This window comes from Ambystoma mexicanum, chromosome 1p (assembly GCF_040938575.1).
Source record: "Ambystoma mexicanum isolate Mex_15411 chromosome 1p, UKY_AmexF1_1, whole genome shotgun sequence".
Taxonomy (NCBI): domain Eukaryota; kingdom Metazoa; phylum Chordata; class Amphibia; order Caudata; family Ambystomatidae; genus Ambystoma; species Ambystoma mexicanum.
The window spans coordinates 552,970,566-552,986,504 of NC_090921.1; the positions used below are offsets into that span (position 1 = coordinate 552,970,566).

General features: G+C 44.7%; 1 protein-coding gene across 2 annotated transcripts in view; it reads right to left on the reverse strand.

Moving 5' to 3' along the window:
* Nucleotides 1-4,306: 4,306 nt before the first annotated feature.
* The window catches only part of LOC138575469 (phospholipid-transporting ATPase IK-like), a 1,193,252-nt gene continuing 1,181,619 nt past the window's right edge, over nucleotides 4,307-15,939 (reverse strand). For both annotated transcript variants that reach the window (XM_069649486.1, XM_069649487.1), the window contains 2 exons: nucleotides 10,246-10,376; nucleotides 4,307-9,660 (listed from right to left, as the gene is read on the reverse strand). In XM_069649486.1, the coding sequence (XP_069505587.1) occupies nucleotides 9,436-9,660; nucleotides 10,246-10,376 (356 nt within the window). In that variant the 3' untranslated portion in view covers nucleotides 4,307-9,435. The remainder of the gene's footprint in view (nucleotides 9,661-10,245; nucleotides 10,377-15,939) is intronic.

The window sequence follows — 15,939 nt, forward strand, 5'->3', positions numbered from 1 at the left end:
GCGCAAACTGTCCCTACAACCTAGAGTTTGTTACTGTAGTGTTTTGGTGTTTCATATTAAGTTGCTTTCTACTAGTGAATGTTTTCTAAATGATTATGTAAATAAATGTATTTTTGCCAAGAAACCTTGAGTGTAAGTGTCTACTTGAACCACAGTGATTGTGATACTTCTGTGTAACTTCAGCTACTGCTCACATTCCCCCTTGGGTTAAGCCTGGCTGCTCAGCTCGCTACCAAACTGGGTGGTACAGACTTATACCAAAGGTTGGTTTCTGCTTACATCTGTAGTCCTAATTGTGTGTGGTGTTCCCAGGGGGTATTGAATGCAATTCTGCCTAACAGTCACCTCCCCCCCTTTGCCTGTCACCCATGCCGTAATGTAGGTGTAAATGTTTATGTACTCACCCAACATCCAGGTCCTTTGTTTTCTGTGACGCATCATGTAAGCCAGACGGGTGCTGTTCTGCAAGACCACAGAGTCGTGGGTTGATCCTGGGAACAGCAATACGTGATGGTCAGCGTCACAGGTGACCTGGACATTGCGGGAATGGAACTGCTTCCGGGTTATGTACACCTCCTTTGAGGCGTTGGGGGCACCCGCACTACATGCAAGCAGCCCCATGCTGCCAACACATTGTGCATGCTCTAAATTGCATAGAAGCATGCCTTGATTGCGTTTAACTGTGCCTGGGTGGTGGGGAGGGCGATGTGCTGCCCCATATTGCACGGGACTGCCCCTAGTACCTGCACCAGCACTCTGCAGAAGGAAGGCTGCTACATTTCATACAGCTGAGCCATGGAGTGCTGTAACGTGCCACTGGCCAGGAAGTGCAGGACTGACACCAGCTTCAGCAGTAGTGGTATGGATGTCCTAATGCCGATCCTGCTCCCAATGTCCTCCTGGATATGGGTCAGGAGGCCATGAATGGTCTCCCTGTTTAGGTGATACAGGGTACGTATCTGGCGGTCTGTGAGGGCCCAGGGTGTTGCTTTTGTGTGAGGGATCATTGCATCACCTGGATCACCTGTCATCCTCCTCCTTCTTCTATCCCTGGCCTCCTGTTGTCACTGCTGCTGCTCCAGCACCAGCAGCTGGACATCGGCATGGAGCAACTCCAGGTCCATGGTATCGGCAATGAGTTGCAGCATGGTTGTGTTGGAAAGTGTTCTAGGGGAAGGTGTGGCCCTTAAGTACTGTTCCTGTGTGAATTGGGTGCACCTGTGGTCTTGTTTCCCTACCTGTGTTTATTCACCGGCTGTTCTGCGGTGATGTTCTCTACGCCTTGGTTTTGTCAGTATTAACGGCAAAAATATGTCGGTATTACCAGCAAAATCATTCTCACGATATGCCGATGAAATCATTGTGCTGGTATTACCATCGCAGTTTTCCCGCATTGCCGGTATTTATTTTTCCATTATTACTGGTGCCAGTAATTCCATATGAGGTGGTATTGGCACCAGTAATTCCAGCAACCGTTTTCGGGAGGACTCATACTTTGCCAGACGAGTAAAAGTGTTGGTAAACAGTGTTAACATCACTTTTACCGTTTACTGGCAAAGTTGTAATGACCCACAAAGTGTTTAGACTTGCCCATGGGTTATGAATATCTGATATGCGAAGACACGTATACGATGGAAGAGTATTTAACCCTAATAGACGATGCAATAAAACGCTTGCTGAATGCAAAAATGCGCTTTGGCAACTTACCATTGGCAATCGTCAAAGTGAGATGGCATAGTGTTTTTTCCCCTATGTGCCCCTTCTGCCCATTAGTTAAGGAGACTCTGCAACACTTGCTCTTTATTTGTCCTTTGTGTGATGCTATAAGGAAAAGAAACTTAAAATCTTGCATCAATAATTAGGGCATGAGGTCGATGATTTCTGCTGAACATCTTTGTAAACAGGCAAAATCCGCTGATGTTATATTTGCCGTTTCCATTTATGTGGCTGCCGCTTGGAAGGAAAGGGATTCTTTATTGAGGAATGTGCACTCATTTTGTATGTTATTCATTTATCGTATTTCTGTGGCATGTCTTCAAATGTGTTGTGTAACTTTTATGAAACCTTGTTTCCGAAATAAAGTAGAATGTAATTGATAACTAGGGCTAGGCTTAATCTCACGGCTGGTACAGCTGGATGGTCAAGAGGTAATTGGCCGTTTCTAATGACTCCAGTTGTTTGCTATATGATGCTAATACTGAAGATGTTATGCATTTGTTATTCTTTTGTCCAGCTTTCAAGTTAATGAAGGCTAGATCAATACAAAATAGGAAATAGTTTTGACTTTGGACAGTGTAGGCCAGCCATGGTTTGTATTTTGGCTGCTAATACTTCTGGGGTGGCTTGGACAGTGCTCCAATATTTGCCATGTGCCTGGAGCTTTAGGAAATCACTGATGACATCCATAGGTTAGGATCTTTTTTAACAGGTATGTCTTTTTTAATCTGCATAATTTTTAATGATCACTGGTTATATTGTCATGTGTTTTAGCATTAATTTCTTGTGCATTTATTGTAAAAAGTGGTTCGTTTTAGGTTCTCAAAATGCTCTTTGCTTTTATGCGAAATGCTAGGATTGGGTTTCCTGAAGAGAGAGGATGCTCCTTGCCTTGGGCTGGGGCTATACCAATTAGCTACGCCCAAAAAACCCTCTCACTCCCGCCTGGACAAATGGGGGAGGGTTCCCCGATTACCTTTTCCCCCATTGCTGACACTGTGTAATAGTGAGATTCATAGCGAAACAGTAAGAGAGTTGAAAGGAACCTGTTCATCTATGAAGGCACCTGGAATATGTAATCCTTACGAACAGCCCCATTTGGGGAATGTGCAGTTTGGAGTAGGCCTCACTGCAATGCTGTGATGTCTCATTTCACATGCTGCTCATTGGCTCACTTCTCAGACTTTCAAATGGCAATCTTGTGGCTTTTCTCCATCCCAAAGTAGTGTTATGTTTTAATGCGAATGGTAATTTCAAAGAAAACTGAGGGCATCACGATGAATTTTGAAAGATACTGAAGCAACAGAAATGTACCCAGAAGCCAACTACGCATATGGGCAGCTTACTGAAGTTGTTATGTGGGTGGCAATTATGTCTGACTCCCCGTATTTCACTCTTGCCCATTATAAGGGATGTCCTGGCCTTTGCAGTGATTTTCGGCTACCTGTTGAGCCCTGATTGGTTTTCCCAGCTGGGCAGTACCTTGAGTAAGAACTGGTTGTTTTCCTTGCTCTCGTCCCAGTTGCAGTTCTTTACTCTAGTTCCTCGTTTCTCTCTTGGCTTTGTTCCCTGATTGAGGTGTTGTACTGTATTCTTATTACTGTGATGTGCTCTGGTCTTTGATTCCTTCTCTTACTCTAGTACCTGATCGCCCTTCCAAGGCTCGCCGTTCCAGTTTGCAATTTCTTTCTCTAGTCACTGATTTCTCCTTCCATGTGATATCCTGATTAGCCCTTCTCACTCCAGTACCTGATCTATCTCCTTGCTCTAGTCCTCGCTTTTTATGCTACAAATCCTGGTACTAGTCCCGGAAGTACCACCTTGCCCTTGTTCTTGTTCTATGCTTGAGTGCCTGAATTTTGCTCCTTAGCCCCGCTTTATCACTTCGGTCTGCTCCCTGATATTTGTTCTATTTTTGAATCCCTGGATATTGTTCCTTGTTCTAGCCCCTGATCGTTGCTCCTTGTTTACTCCCACAGTGTGGTTCCTTCTTCTAATCCCCGATTCTTGTTACTTGTTCCGTGTTCTAGTCCCTGATTTCTGTTCCATGTTCTAGTCCATGATTGCTTTTCTTTGTTCTAGTCCCGTTTTGTTGTTCTTTGTTCTAGTCCCTGATTGTGGTTGCTTGTTGATTGTTGTTCTGTGTTCTATTGCCTGATTGTTGTTCTTTGTTCTAGTCCCTTTTTGTTCCTCTTTGTTGTAGTCCCTTTTTGTTGTTTAGTGTTCTAGTGCCCGACTGTGGTTCCCTACTCAAGTGTTTGATTGTTTTTCTTACAAGATGGATATGCCTTGCTACAGTCACCTATTTCGGTCCACTCTCTCAACTGCGACACATTATTTCATAAATTGCACTTGGTGCTTATGCTGTTTTTATTGATTTCCTTCACAAAAGTTTAAACATTTTACAAATAGTACTTGCGGTGGGTCCATCTGGAGAACCTAGTCATATATTTGACAGTTAGACTTGTTCTTCGTTCATGCACTGAAAATAAAAACAGTCGACTTTTGCCTGAGGAATGAGGACGATTTCCTTACACCCGGAGGTTATCATACCTACAAAAGCTATTAAATACACTTCACACCACTTGCCTTCGGGAGCTTACACATTTTAATGAAATAAAAAGTGTAGAAAAATAAGTCTTATTTAGATAATACACAAATAAGTAATCCTAATCTATACTTTGTATGGTATAATATTCTTTCATTGATGCCGTAGTGGATGGGATCAAAATTAACATTTCTATAAAGTGCAAAGTTCATAAATCATGAATAAGGCAGAATTAGGTGAATTTAATTTTTGAACACAGCAGGTATGAGATTCTGGGAGGCAAATGCTGAGGTAGGAGGCTGGCGGAAGGGTCGGAGGTTGACTGGAGGGCAGTGGTAGAAGTGTACCGAAAAAAGTAGTGGAACTGTTGTCTCGGCAGGGGAGAGGGTAGGCGGAAGCACAGTGCAACATGTGACATGGTGCTGCGGCCGGGGCATTGCAGTAGTCTAAGTGAATGGTAACTAAGGCTCCGTTTACAACTTTACACTTGCACAAGGACATGAATGGACAAATTCATTACATAGAATGGTAGAATATGGTCGTAAAAAGTAGAGGAATGGTAAACAGAAAAAGTAGTGGAATACTGCTCCCGAGCGTTCCCGCTCACTCCGATCCCTGCTGGAGGGGTAGATTGATGAATGGAATGGGGTAGAGGGTGAGACGGGAATGAGCATTTTTTGCAGCATCATGCCGATTGCCAAAATAAGGGGTGTGGCCCTGGACAATGGAAAACTAATCTCACACTCGGATGCCACCATCTGTCAGGGAAAGACGGCGATGCATAAAACTCATCTTGATGCAGTGAGAAACTAATTAAAACCAGCCATGCCATTGTCATTTTAAAATGCTAAAACGTTGAGAACTGGATCAGATGTATAATGGTGATAACATAATGATTAGAGGGGAGGGCATGACCTTGGATATAGTGCCCTGGCCGAGTGTCTGACCTTTTTACATCATGGACCATTGATTCCCCTTAGCAGGGCATTACCTCTCCCCCAGTTAATGAGGCATACGTCAGTGAATATCAAATGATAACAAACCCTCAGCAGTCACTTAATAAAGGCTGTTCATATCGACCAATGAATTCAATAAACACAGAGAGTGTACCCTCCCTGTCCTGAGTTAATGCGCTCCCTGTAAATTCTTACAGAGGTGTTGTGTACCACTGTGTGATCCTCGGACTCAAGCCTTAATAGAAACAGCAGTAACAGTGGACAAACAATTGGCCTCATTACGAGTCCGGCGGTAATCGAGGCGGTAAAACCGCCTGGTTACCGCCGGACTCGTATTACCATTCCGCCTCCGTGATTCCCGGAATTACCGGGGCATTACAACCCCGGTTTCCCGGGAATCACGGAGGCGGAATGGTGTTAATCCCCATTCCCATCGAGTCCTATGGGACTCGATGGGAATGGGGATCATGTAAACACTGGCAGCATCTCGTGACGCTGCCGGTGTTTCCTCATCCGCCTGCAGGCGGGCGGTGTTAAACCCGCCAGGTCAAACCTGGTGGGAACAATCACCTCCCACCTGCAGGAGTCAGGATCAGGCGGTCCGGAAACAACGGTGGCAGCGGGTTTACTGCCACCGTTATTTCCGGACCGCCTGATTTGTAATGAGGCCCAATCCCTCTGGGACTTTCAGAACTGAGAGAAAGGTTCCACTGAATCATGAAAGCTTGAATGATCATCTGGGAATGGGAATTGAAACAGATGTGATGCTTCATTACATTCTGCAACATCAGGAGGACAGCAGGCCATCCTTAAAAAGAATGCCACTGCCTATGTCTTTTAATGACCTTACCGTTTCATAATTCTGTCACCATTTGCCTCAGCTGCCTGAGCTTGGATTTCAAGGGAATCTGGCACGCCTCCTGCGCATTCCCAGTTATTCTAAGACAGGAATTCCAGTCTGGACAAAATAGACCATCGAATGGCTGAATTCCACTCAAAATGGAAACCCTTCACAGCACATCCAAGTAGGAGATTTAAAAACCTACTTTCTGTTCATAACTAGACTGTGTAGATCCCAAATATCCAGGATGGAGAATTCAGCAGGAGCCTCCCTTAAACATAACTGACACTTAATGAGTTTCTCATCTCCACTCCCACCCAATTGGTGCTAGGAGGATTCCCACTGCTTGCTTGGTACAATCGGGTATGAGATATTGGAATGGACTATTGCCTATTCTGGTTACCATGTGACTGAAGTCCAGAAACTGTCCATTCACTTTAGCAGAGAAAAATCAAAATGCCTATACAGAGATGAATCCCCTATATAAACTAGCATGCGTGATAGTTGGATTTGTAGATCATGGCTGGACTAGGCTGTACCCCTATGGTGAGCTGGGGAAGGGTGAAACAGCTCCCTGTGATTTGTGTTGCTCCTGTGATTAGCTGGGGAAGGGTTAAACTGCTTCCTGGGATTGTCTTTGCTCCTGTGATCGGCTGGGGAAGGGTGAAACAGCTCCCTGGGATTGCCGTTGCTCCTTTGTGGACTGGGGAAGGGTGAAACAGCTCCCTGGGATTGTCTTTGCTCCTGTGATGGGCTGGGGAAGGGTGAAACAGCTCCCTAGGATTGTCTTTGCTCCTCTGATGCGCTGGGGAAGGGTAAAACCGCTCCTGGGATTGTCTTCGCTCCTGTGATGGACTGGGGAAGGGTGAAACAGCTCCATGGAATTATTTCTGCTCCTGTGATGGGTTGGGGAAGGGTAAAACAGCTCCCTGGGATTATTTTTGATCCTGTGATGGGCTGGGGAAGGTGAAACAGCACCCTGGGATTGTCTTTGCTCCTGTGATGGACTGGGGAAGGGTGAAACAGCTCCATGGGATTGTCTTTGCTCCTGCGATGGGCTGGGGGAGAGTGAAACAGCTCCATGGGATTGTCTTTGCGCCTGTGATGGGCTGGGGAAGGGTGAAACAGCTCCCTGGGATTATTTTTGTTCCTGTGATGGGCTGGTATTTCACTAATCCAGTGCTGAAAGACTTTGCCAGAATATCAATATTTGAGCAGGTCAAAATTAGTTTCACTGGTGAATTTATGTATTTTGCTTTGAATAATCACCACCTATGGGAGCATAGTCAGGTCTCCTCTTTCAGTTTTTCATAATTCATACACCATTCTAAATTTCCAAGCAGTTTGATTTAAGGCTCAAACGTACAGATTAACACCTGGAGTTTTGTTATTCGGGGAAGGTCAGTATCCTACCAGTTGGCATTGGATTAATTTCCTGACTGTTCCTTGACAATGGGACATGCAGTGTTACCCCCTCTTATAAAAGTCTTAGCTGGTCCTTTTGGCATAGGAAAATTGTTGGCTGATTTATTTGCTAACGTTCCCAGACAACTTAAGCACATTGCCAGCTATCGAGCTTGGTGTTAAAACCTATCCCTGTTTCATGGCTACTCGTTATGTGTCCCTCCATCCACATGTAGTGGACTTGAACTCCCATCAGCTCTAGCCAGCATAGTCAGCAGTACAGGATGCTGGGATTTGTGGTCTGAAACATCTGGAGGCCCACACAAAGATGTGATAAGTAGGCAGGGTTCATATCAAGTCGTGGAAATGAGTCAGTTCTTTCCATTCTGGATGGTCCCTGAAGAATGACCCATGTTGGCAGTGCAGCATCACTCATTCAGTTAGACTTGTTGGCCGTGTCCAACACCACTGACCATGGCATTCTTATGGGTTGTCTCTCTGAGATGGAAATCAGAGAAAGCACCTGGTCCAAGATTCCCTCCTTTGCTTCGGCTGTACTTAGACAGTAGCATGGCCACCTTGTACATCTACTCAACGCCGTCTTCCTTACTGACCCCCTCATAGCTCCGTTGCCTCCCCCTTTTTATTTGCCATCTTATTCTACCGCTGCCCAGACTCATCCACATTGGCTTAAAGCGTAAAGCCACCTGAGCAGAAAATGCACCAATCACCCTTCGCTAAACGGTTGTCAGATTGCCACTGATGCTCTATTTTCATACCATACAGTATGAACATTATAAAGTAGGTAGGGTGGGCCAGCTAAACCAGAGCATAAACAAGACAGAGGTGCTACAGGTGGAGGACCTGACCTTTTGTTGCTGGGGTATTGTACTAAGCCAGTTAACAGCACTTAACCTGGGCTTTAGCATGGAAACAGAGCTGGCTATGCAATGTCAGATTAGCACTGCCACATTAGACTGATTTAAGCATCTCAAGACACAAGATGGCTCTAGTATGGACTGCTTCATTCTGAGGTACCTACATGGCTGTACTCCTGTATTGAACTTTCTGCATTCAGATTTGTCTAACTATTCTATCAGGTGGCAACAAGTTATTAATAATGTGGCCGCGTGAAAGCGGACATGTTTCAGATAGGTCTGGTCATATTCAGACCCTTGACTGTCCACCAGTGGCCCAACGCGCCCAGTTTAATGCCCTTACAGTCGGCCATTGGATCTTTCATAACCCCGCCTCTGCTTTTCGGTATTAGCAAATTGCTCAATATCGGGATGGCTTCAGGTTAGAGGTCATGCCCAGCCAACTACAGCCTTCCGATTGTTCAACATTTTTGATGTTCTTATGTAGGCGACCTTCCGTTTTGGTTACGACCATGCATTGTTGAACCCTGCCCACTACGGTTGCAACCCACCATGAATAATGTATTAGTCGGGAAATACTTTGAATCCAGGCCTGGCTTTCTGAATCGATGCTGTCACTCTCTCTCTCTCTACTGCTGTCTTGGAGCTCACACACACCACTGCGACTTACTTCGCACCAAGAGTACACGTGGCGAACGCAGGCTCTTCGAGTGTTTAAGATAGAAAAGGGGTAATCATGACCGTTAAAATTAATCTGACCCTCCAATGCATACGAATAGAAGTGATGTATGACTGTGGACGAACATGCAGTGCCTTTCAATCCCACACTACAAAAAGGTCATTTCCGGATTTTGTTATAAAAAGTGGCGATTTGGGTGTACAACATGAAATCCACACTGGTCCTAACTTCTGGCTCCGCGCCCTGAGTATGGCCCTAGAGGAAGAGGTTATCAGGTAAAAGTGGAGCTTTTTTCTCAGTCTTGACCCAGCCTGTCCAAGATGGCGTGTGAATGACGATGACAGATGAATTGCGAACCTGCCCCTTAAGTCGCACTGCACAGGAGCCGTCACTGCTACATTGCTCTGCTACGGTTATGCATTTTGCTCCAGTGCAGTGGGTGCCTGCTCTGCTGGCGGCACGGCAGGGCTCTCAGACTTCTTCCTGCGGATACTGGTGCCCCGGACGATGAGATCGGCGTAGCCTTCACCCTGTGAGAAAGCATAGGCGGATCGTCGAAGGGAGGTGTTCCTTCGAAACTGCGAGTTCAGTTCCACCGTGTTTTCAGCCAGCTTCTTATCCTTGTAGGGTTCCTGCTTCTGGAAGAGTGGAGAAAAAGTGTCAGCATTTAAGATTTTTCACAGCTAATATGGCGTACAAAAGTGCTCTACAAACGCTGGCTCTCCATTTAGTTTGTACTACAACTCCCATCAGCCCTTGTCAGCATAGTGAAAGGCGAGGCATCACGTGTATTGTAGTCTGAAACATCTGGCGACCTACAGGTCACAGACACCTGCCACAAATTAATGTAACTTACAAAAATAAGTCCGTTTGCGGAAATCCTAACGAGTTCAGCCTTTACTGATATCTGGCAAATTACTGAACCTTGAAATACAATGTCAATGAAAAATTCAGCTGTTAAATGCCATTTAGCAACTGTATTTCTCATTCATTCCATAGGAGGCATTCTACCCCAAAGAGCTAGATATGGGGTGACGGGTGTTTCTTTTCTGCATGACACCTGACAAGCTCTCCCCACTCCTTGTGTTTGCACCTTCTACTTCAGCTCTCAGTCACAGCCCAGCATTGAGACAAGTGCAGTGAACACAAACCATGCCTAGTTAAGCAGACAGTGAGCCTAAAGGTCTACTCTGCAGGACTCCATTGAGAAAGGCAAGGCTTACCTCTTGTACCTTGCAGGTTGATGTCATTCTGGTAAAGAAGTGACCAATTAAAGAGGGGAGGATACCCACGATAACCGCCAGCAGGATGACCAGCCAGATGTACAGCTTGCTAAGGGCATTTTTGTTGACATCTGTCGAGGAAAATAATAAATGGTTCAGTCACAGTTGAATGAGTGCAAAGGGAACACTGATTGGATCTGGAATGGGGAAATAAACATTCCTTTGATTAGTATTTTAAATACGGTCTTATATTATACAATCAGAACGTATGATATGCGATATTAGAAGCCCGAACATCTCTAACATGCGTGTAGCATTTTGTGGTAGTGGGTCTACTGCTCGGCCAAAAACTGCTCGAATTTCTCTTGCTATTTGTTTTGTTCGAATTTTGCCACCAAACTGTAGGTGGTGGGTTTTGTCAGGCAGTATTTGTGGGGGCGTGATGGGAGTCTGGGCACTCATGTTCCTTCTCCTGTTTTCTGTGTCAAAATATTTCAAGCCAAAAAACGAGCAAAAACTATTCGAGCAGTTTTTTTTCGAGCAATAGACATATATCATTGCGCTGTTAACTGGCCAAAAGCCCAAGTTAACATTCTGAGTGAACCTCGGGGGTCAATGAGGGCTCAGGGCCTTTAACAAACTGGCATAAACCGCTCTGAGAGTGGTAAAAAGAAACTATTTGGTTACCGGAAGATGCACAAAGACAGCTATGGAGGCGGGCGGTACAACAAAGAGGGGAGGACTTGGACAATAGAGCAGTGAAGTAACAATCTGGTAGCTCAGAACAGTGGAGCTATAATGCTGGTTAATACCTGCATTACGAGCTAATTGATTGGTCATAACACACCTTCTTGGTGTGAATAGGGTTTAATTATGTGCTCATAGTTTTGGGAGGAAATAGCAACTAAGTGCATAACAAGACTTCAATCGCATGGGTTCTTTTTGATTGCGGTCTGGGGCAGCGTTAAGGAAAAGGATGGGAGGTGGTACTCAAACTTGTCATGGAGAAGCTCTGTATTGCGAGCCTTTGCAATAAAGCAGCTTCTCCTTGAGCTTGGTATAGAGAAGTTCTGTATTGATGTCTTGTGCAATAAAGCAGCTACTTCTTAAGCTTGTTATAGAGAGGTTATGCATTGCAAGCATTTGCAATAAAGCAGCTACTCCTTAAGCTTGATATAGAGAAATTCTGCATTGATGGCTTGTGCAATAAAGCAGCTACTCCTTAAGTTTGGTATAGAGAGGTTATGCATTGCAAGCATTTGCAATACAGGAGCTACTTGTTAGGCTTGATATAGAGAAGTTCTGCATCGATGGCTTGTGCAATAAAGCTGCTACTCCTTAAGCATGGTATGGAGAAGTTCTGCATTGATGGCTTTTGAAATAAACCAGCTACTCTTTAAGCTTGGTATAGAGAAGTTCTGCTTTGTGAGCTGTGAAGTAAAGCAGCTACTCCTTAAACTTGACCAGAGAAGTTCTGCATTGATGGCTTGTGCATTAAAACAGCTACTCCTTAAGCTTGGTATAGAGACATTGTGCATTGCGAGCCTTTGCAATAAAGCAACTACTCCGTAAGCTTGGCATAGAGAAGTTCTACCTTGCAAGCATTTGCAATAAAGCAGCCACTTCTTAAGATTGGTATAGAGAAGTTCTGCATTGAGAGCTTTTGAAATAAACCAGCTACTCTTTAAACTTGGTATAGAGAAGTTCTGCATTGCGAGCCTTTGCAATAAAGCAGCTACTCCTTAAGCTTGGTATAGAGAAGTTATGCAATGCGAGCCTTTGCAATAAAGCAGCTACTCCTTAAACTTGGTATCGAGAAGTTCTGCATTGCGAGCTTTTGAAATAAATCAGCTACTCCTTAAGCATGGTATAGAGATGTAATGCATTGTGAGCCTTTGCAATAAAGCAGCTACTCCTTAAGCTTGGCATACAGGAGTTATGCATTGAGAGCTTTTGAAATAAACCAGCTACTCTTTAAACTTGGTATAGAGAAGTTCTGCATTGCGAGCCTTTGCAATAAAGCAGCTACTCCTTAGGGTTGGTATAGAGAAGTTATGCATTGCGAGCCTTTGCAATAAAGCAGCTACTCCTTAAGCTTGGCATAGAGAAGTTCTGCATTGCGAGCCTTTGCAATAAACAGCTACTCCTTAAGCTTGGTATAGATAAGTTATGCATTGCGAGCCTTTGCAATAAACCAGCTACTCAAACTTTGTATAGAGAAGTTCTGCATTGCGAGCTTTTGAAATAAATCCGCTACTCCTTAAGCTTGGTATAGAGAAGTTATGCATTGCGAGCCTTTTCAATAAAGCAGCTACTCCTTAAGCTTGGCATAGAGAAGTTCTGCCTTGCAAGCATTTGCAATAAAGCAGCTACTTCTTCAGATTGGTATAGAGAAGTTCTGCATTGAGAGCTTTTGAAATAAACCAGCTACTCTTTAAACTTGGTATAGAGAAGTTCTTCATTGCGAGCCTTTGCAATAAAGCAGCTACTCCTTAAGCTTGGTATAGAGAAGTTATGCATTGCGAGCCTTTGCAATAAAGCAGCTACTCCTTTAGTTTGGTATAGAGAAGTTCTACCTTGCAAGCATTTGCAATAAAGCAGCTACTTCTTAAGCTTGGTATAGAGAAGTTCTGCATTGCGAGCTTTTGAAATAAAGCAGCTCCTCCTTAAGCTTGGTATAGAGAAGTTATGCATTGCGAGCCTTTGCAATAAAGCAGCTACTCCTTAAGCGTGGCATAGAGAAGTTCTACCTTGCAAGCATTTGCAATAAAGCAGCTACTTCTTAAGCTTGGTATAGAGAAGTTCTGCATTGCGAGCTTTTGAAATAAAGCAGCTCCTCCTTAAGCTTGGTATAGAGAAGTTATGCATTGCGAGCCTTTGCAATAAAGCAGCTACACCTTAAGCTTGGTATAATGAAGTTCTGCCTTGCAAGCTTTTGCAATAAAGCAGCTACTTCTTATGCTTGGTATAGAGAAGTTCTGCATTGACAGTTTTGTTAAGATATCAGCTTCTACTTGCATTGACAGCTTTGGCAATAAAGCAGCTGTTTGTTGAGCCTGGCACAGAGAGGTTGTGCATTGACAGCTCTGGCAATGGATCAGCTGATCCTTGAGCTTGGCACAGGCACGTTCTGCATTGATGGGTCTGGCTACAGAACAGCTGTTCCTATAACTTAATGTTGGATTTTATAATGAAGAGCATAAGTGACCGAGACATGTGGTATCACGTTCATTATATGGCTGTAATGCAAGAACTTTAGAGTGTTCTGTTGGAGGGCATATGTAAAGCACCCTGTTCATCACTTGCATGTCTTCTTGACACCGACAGACTTTCTGATGAGTGAGATAAAGTCACTCAGCAAGTAGTCACGCGAATGAAGGTTGTAGAACGGCACAGCGGCACCCATCCTAGACACCCACTGGTCAGAATAATGTCAAAAATTACAATTTGCTGATTTGCATATAGTGCCTTATGCAGGATTCTTCCAGTTTCTGAGCACTGTAATAATCATCGCCTCCATTATTATCCACTCGTAGTACAATATGTATGGGCCTTTTGAGAACGAAGGGCTGAGTTGACCTGACCGGGGTCTTGAACCCATGCCACAGGCCATCTTCCTGTTCCTAAGGTGAGTGGGCGCCCAGCACACTCTTGCAGCCTCTGCCATTCAGAGGAACTTCAATTTTAAAAGGCGCTCCAAGAATAGCCTAATGCCATTGCATTACTCGGAATTACTATCAGAGGCCCACTGCCACATTTTGCAGGGGGTTGCTAAATTGTGCGTTACAGGACACTAGTGCCAGTTTGTCCAGATGTATAATTTCGGCTTGCATTTAGAATTACACACCATCTTAATTTGTATTTGTTCATAGGAATAAAACGATACTCCAAATAAAAAATGGAATTGAGACCTAGGATGTTCGCATCCGTGCATGGTGGACGCCATGCACGAGTTCATTGCACGCCTCCTTTCCCTGGCTGCATTTCCTGGCAGTCACTTCCTTGTTCTATTACACATTCAGTTCAGACTCAAGCTAGTAATGCACTCGCTGTAGACAGCCGGCAGAGAGACTCCAGCACCGCACATGGCATGGTGCAAACTGCTGACCGTGCACTGCAGGCTGCCGGTAAATGCACGCGTGTATCATGCACTCATTCTCTGTGGCTGCAGTGGCCCTCACCGTCGGGGAGCGCAGAGAGCAGTGCGTGGCGCCAGGCATTGAAACCACGGAATACTTGAATTAAGTGCCTTTGAATTTAGTGCTGAGTTCCCCGAGTAATTATAGCTCTAAAATCGGGTTTGCAGCCGTTTATGTTCGGGAAAGAGCCTACACCAGTTTAATAACTACCCGTAACCCTGGTTCCTCCCAAGCGGGAGTTACTGATATATTTTTAATTTCCAAAGGCATTTGGTTGTATTGCAAACAACGTCCTAAATTGAGGCCTGTCTACATCTACGCAATCGGAGACATCGCAACGGAAATGGCGTTCGTTCAACCCAACGCGGCGGAGCTCTCGACGAATGGCTGGTTTATCATTCGGGTGGCCAATGAGATCCCACGAATCTCCTCAAGAACGTGTGTTCCCCTGTAGAAGGTCCTGCCCACTTCCTGTCACGTTTTGCTAGGCTCTGAGTGGAGTAACGTAGGGCAGACTCATACTCAGAGGGAATTTGGAGCGTTTTAGAGAGTTTTGGAGCAGTGTTTTGTGTTTCTTGTTGGTCGTCCCATTTGTGGTTTCTTGCAATTTAGTACGTTTCGAATCAATTTTTATGTTCCCGTTTGTTAAGTGTGTATTCTATGTGTGCTAGTGTGTTGTATGAGTTTCTCTTTAGAAAAATCGGAAACAAATTTGCATTTTCCTCTCGTGCCTTTCTTCTTTTATGTCCTTGTATAAAATTTTAAAAAATAAGAAGTTTCCCAGATCTATTTGTGTCCCCAGAATACAAAAATGCACTTCCATCTGTATAGATCTCATTTTCATGGGGGCGTCACGTTAATGGTTTCCCCATTTTCATTTTTTTGTTTGTCTGAGAGGGGGGGCAGAATGCAACTTGTGTTTCTACCACCATCCTTCATCTTCTCCATACAAATGCCCCAGCATTTGCGCCAGCATGCATTTTCATGTCAGCGCAAATGCTGGGGACACCTATGGATCCCTCTGCCTTTATGTACCAGCATAAAGCCGGCGGACTCTATAGGGAACCATTGTAAACGCTTCCTGCCAAGCGTGCACGGCAGCCAGCATTTACAATTACAATTACACATTGGCAGCCAAAGCGAGCATGGTAGGCAGCGTTTACTCATTTGCACGGTGGAGTGCAAATGTGCAAGGCAAAGGGCGACATACACGTGTGTATGCCGCCTTTTTCCCTGCACATTGGTACTCCGTCAGGGAAATGACCACATATTGGCTCCCTGCCAAATTGCACCCTGGAGCGAAATGAGCTCCTATGTCTGTCGATTTTCTTTTATATTGTAATTTAGTAGTTGTAGGTTGTAGGTAGGTTGTAGCTGTAAGCTGCAGTTGTCAACACTGCTCTGGCTTCCGTCCTAAATCCATGGCATGCGCAAGGTTGCCAAGTGCTGAAATGCACAGGCCTGCCGCCCCTTTGGTTCCCTTCTTGGCTCTTGGAGGTAGGAAATGCTACCCAGGATTCTGTGATGGCCACGTGATCAATGTTCTGTCCACTAG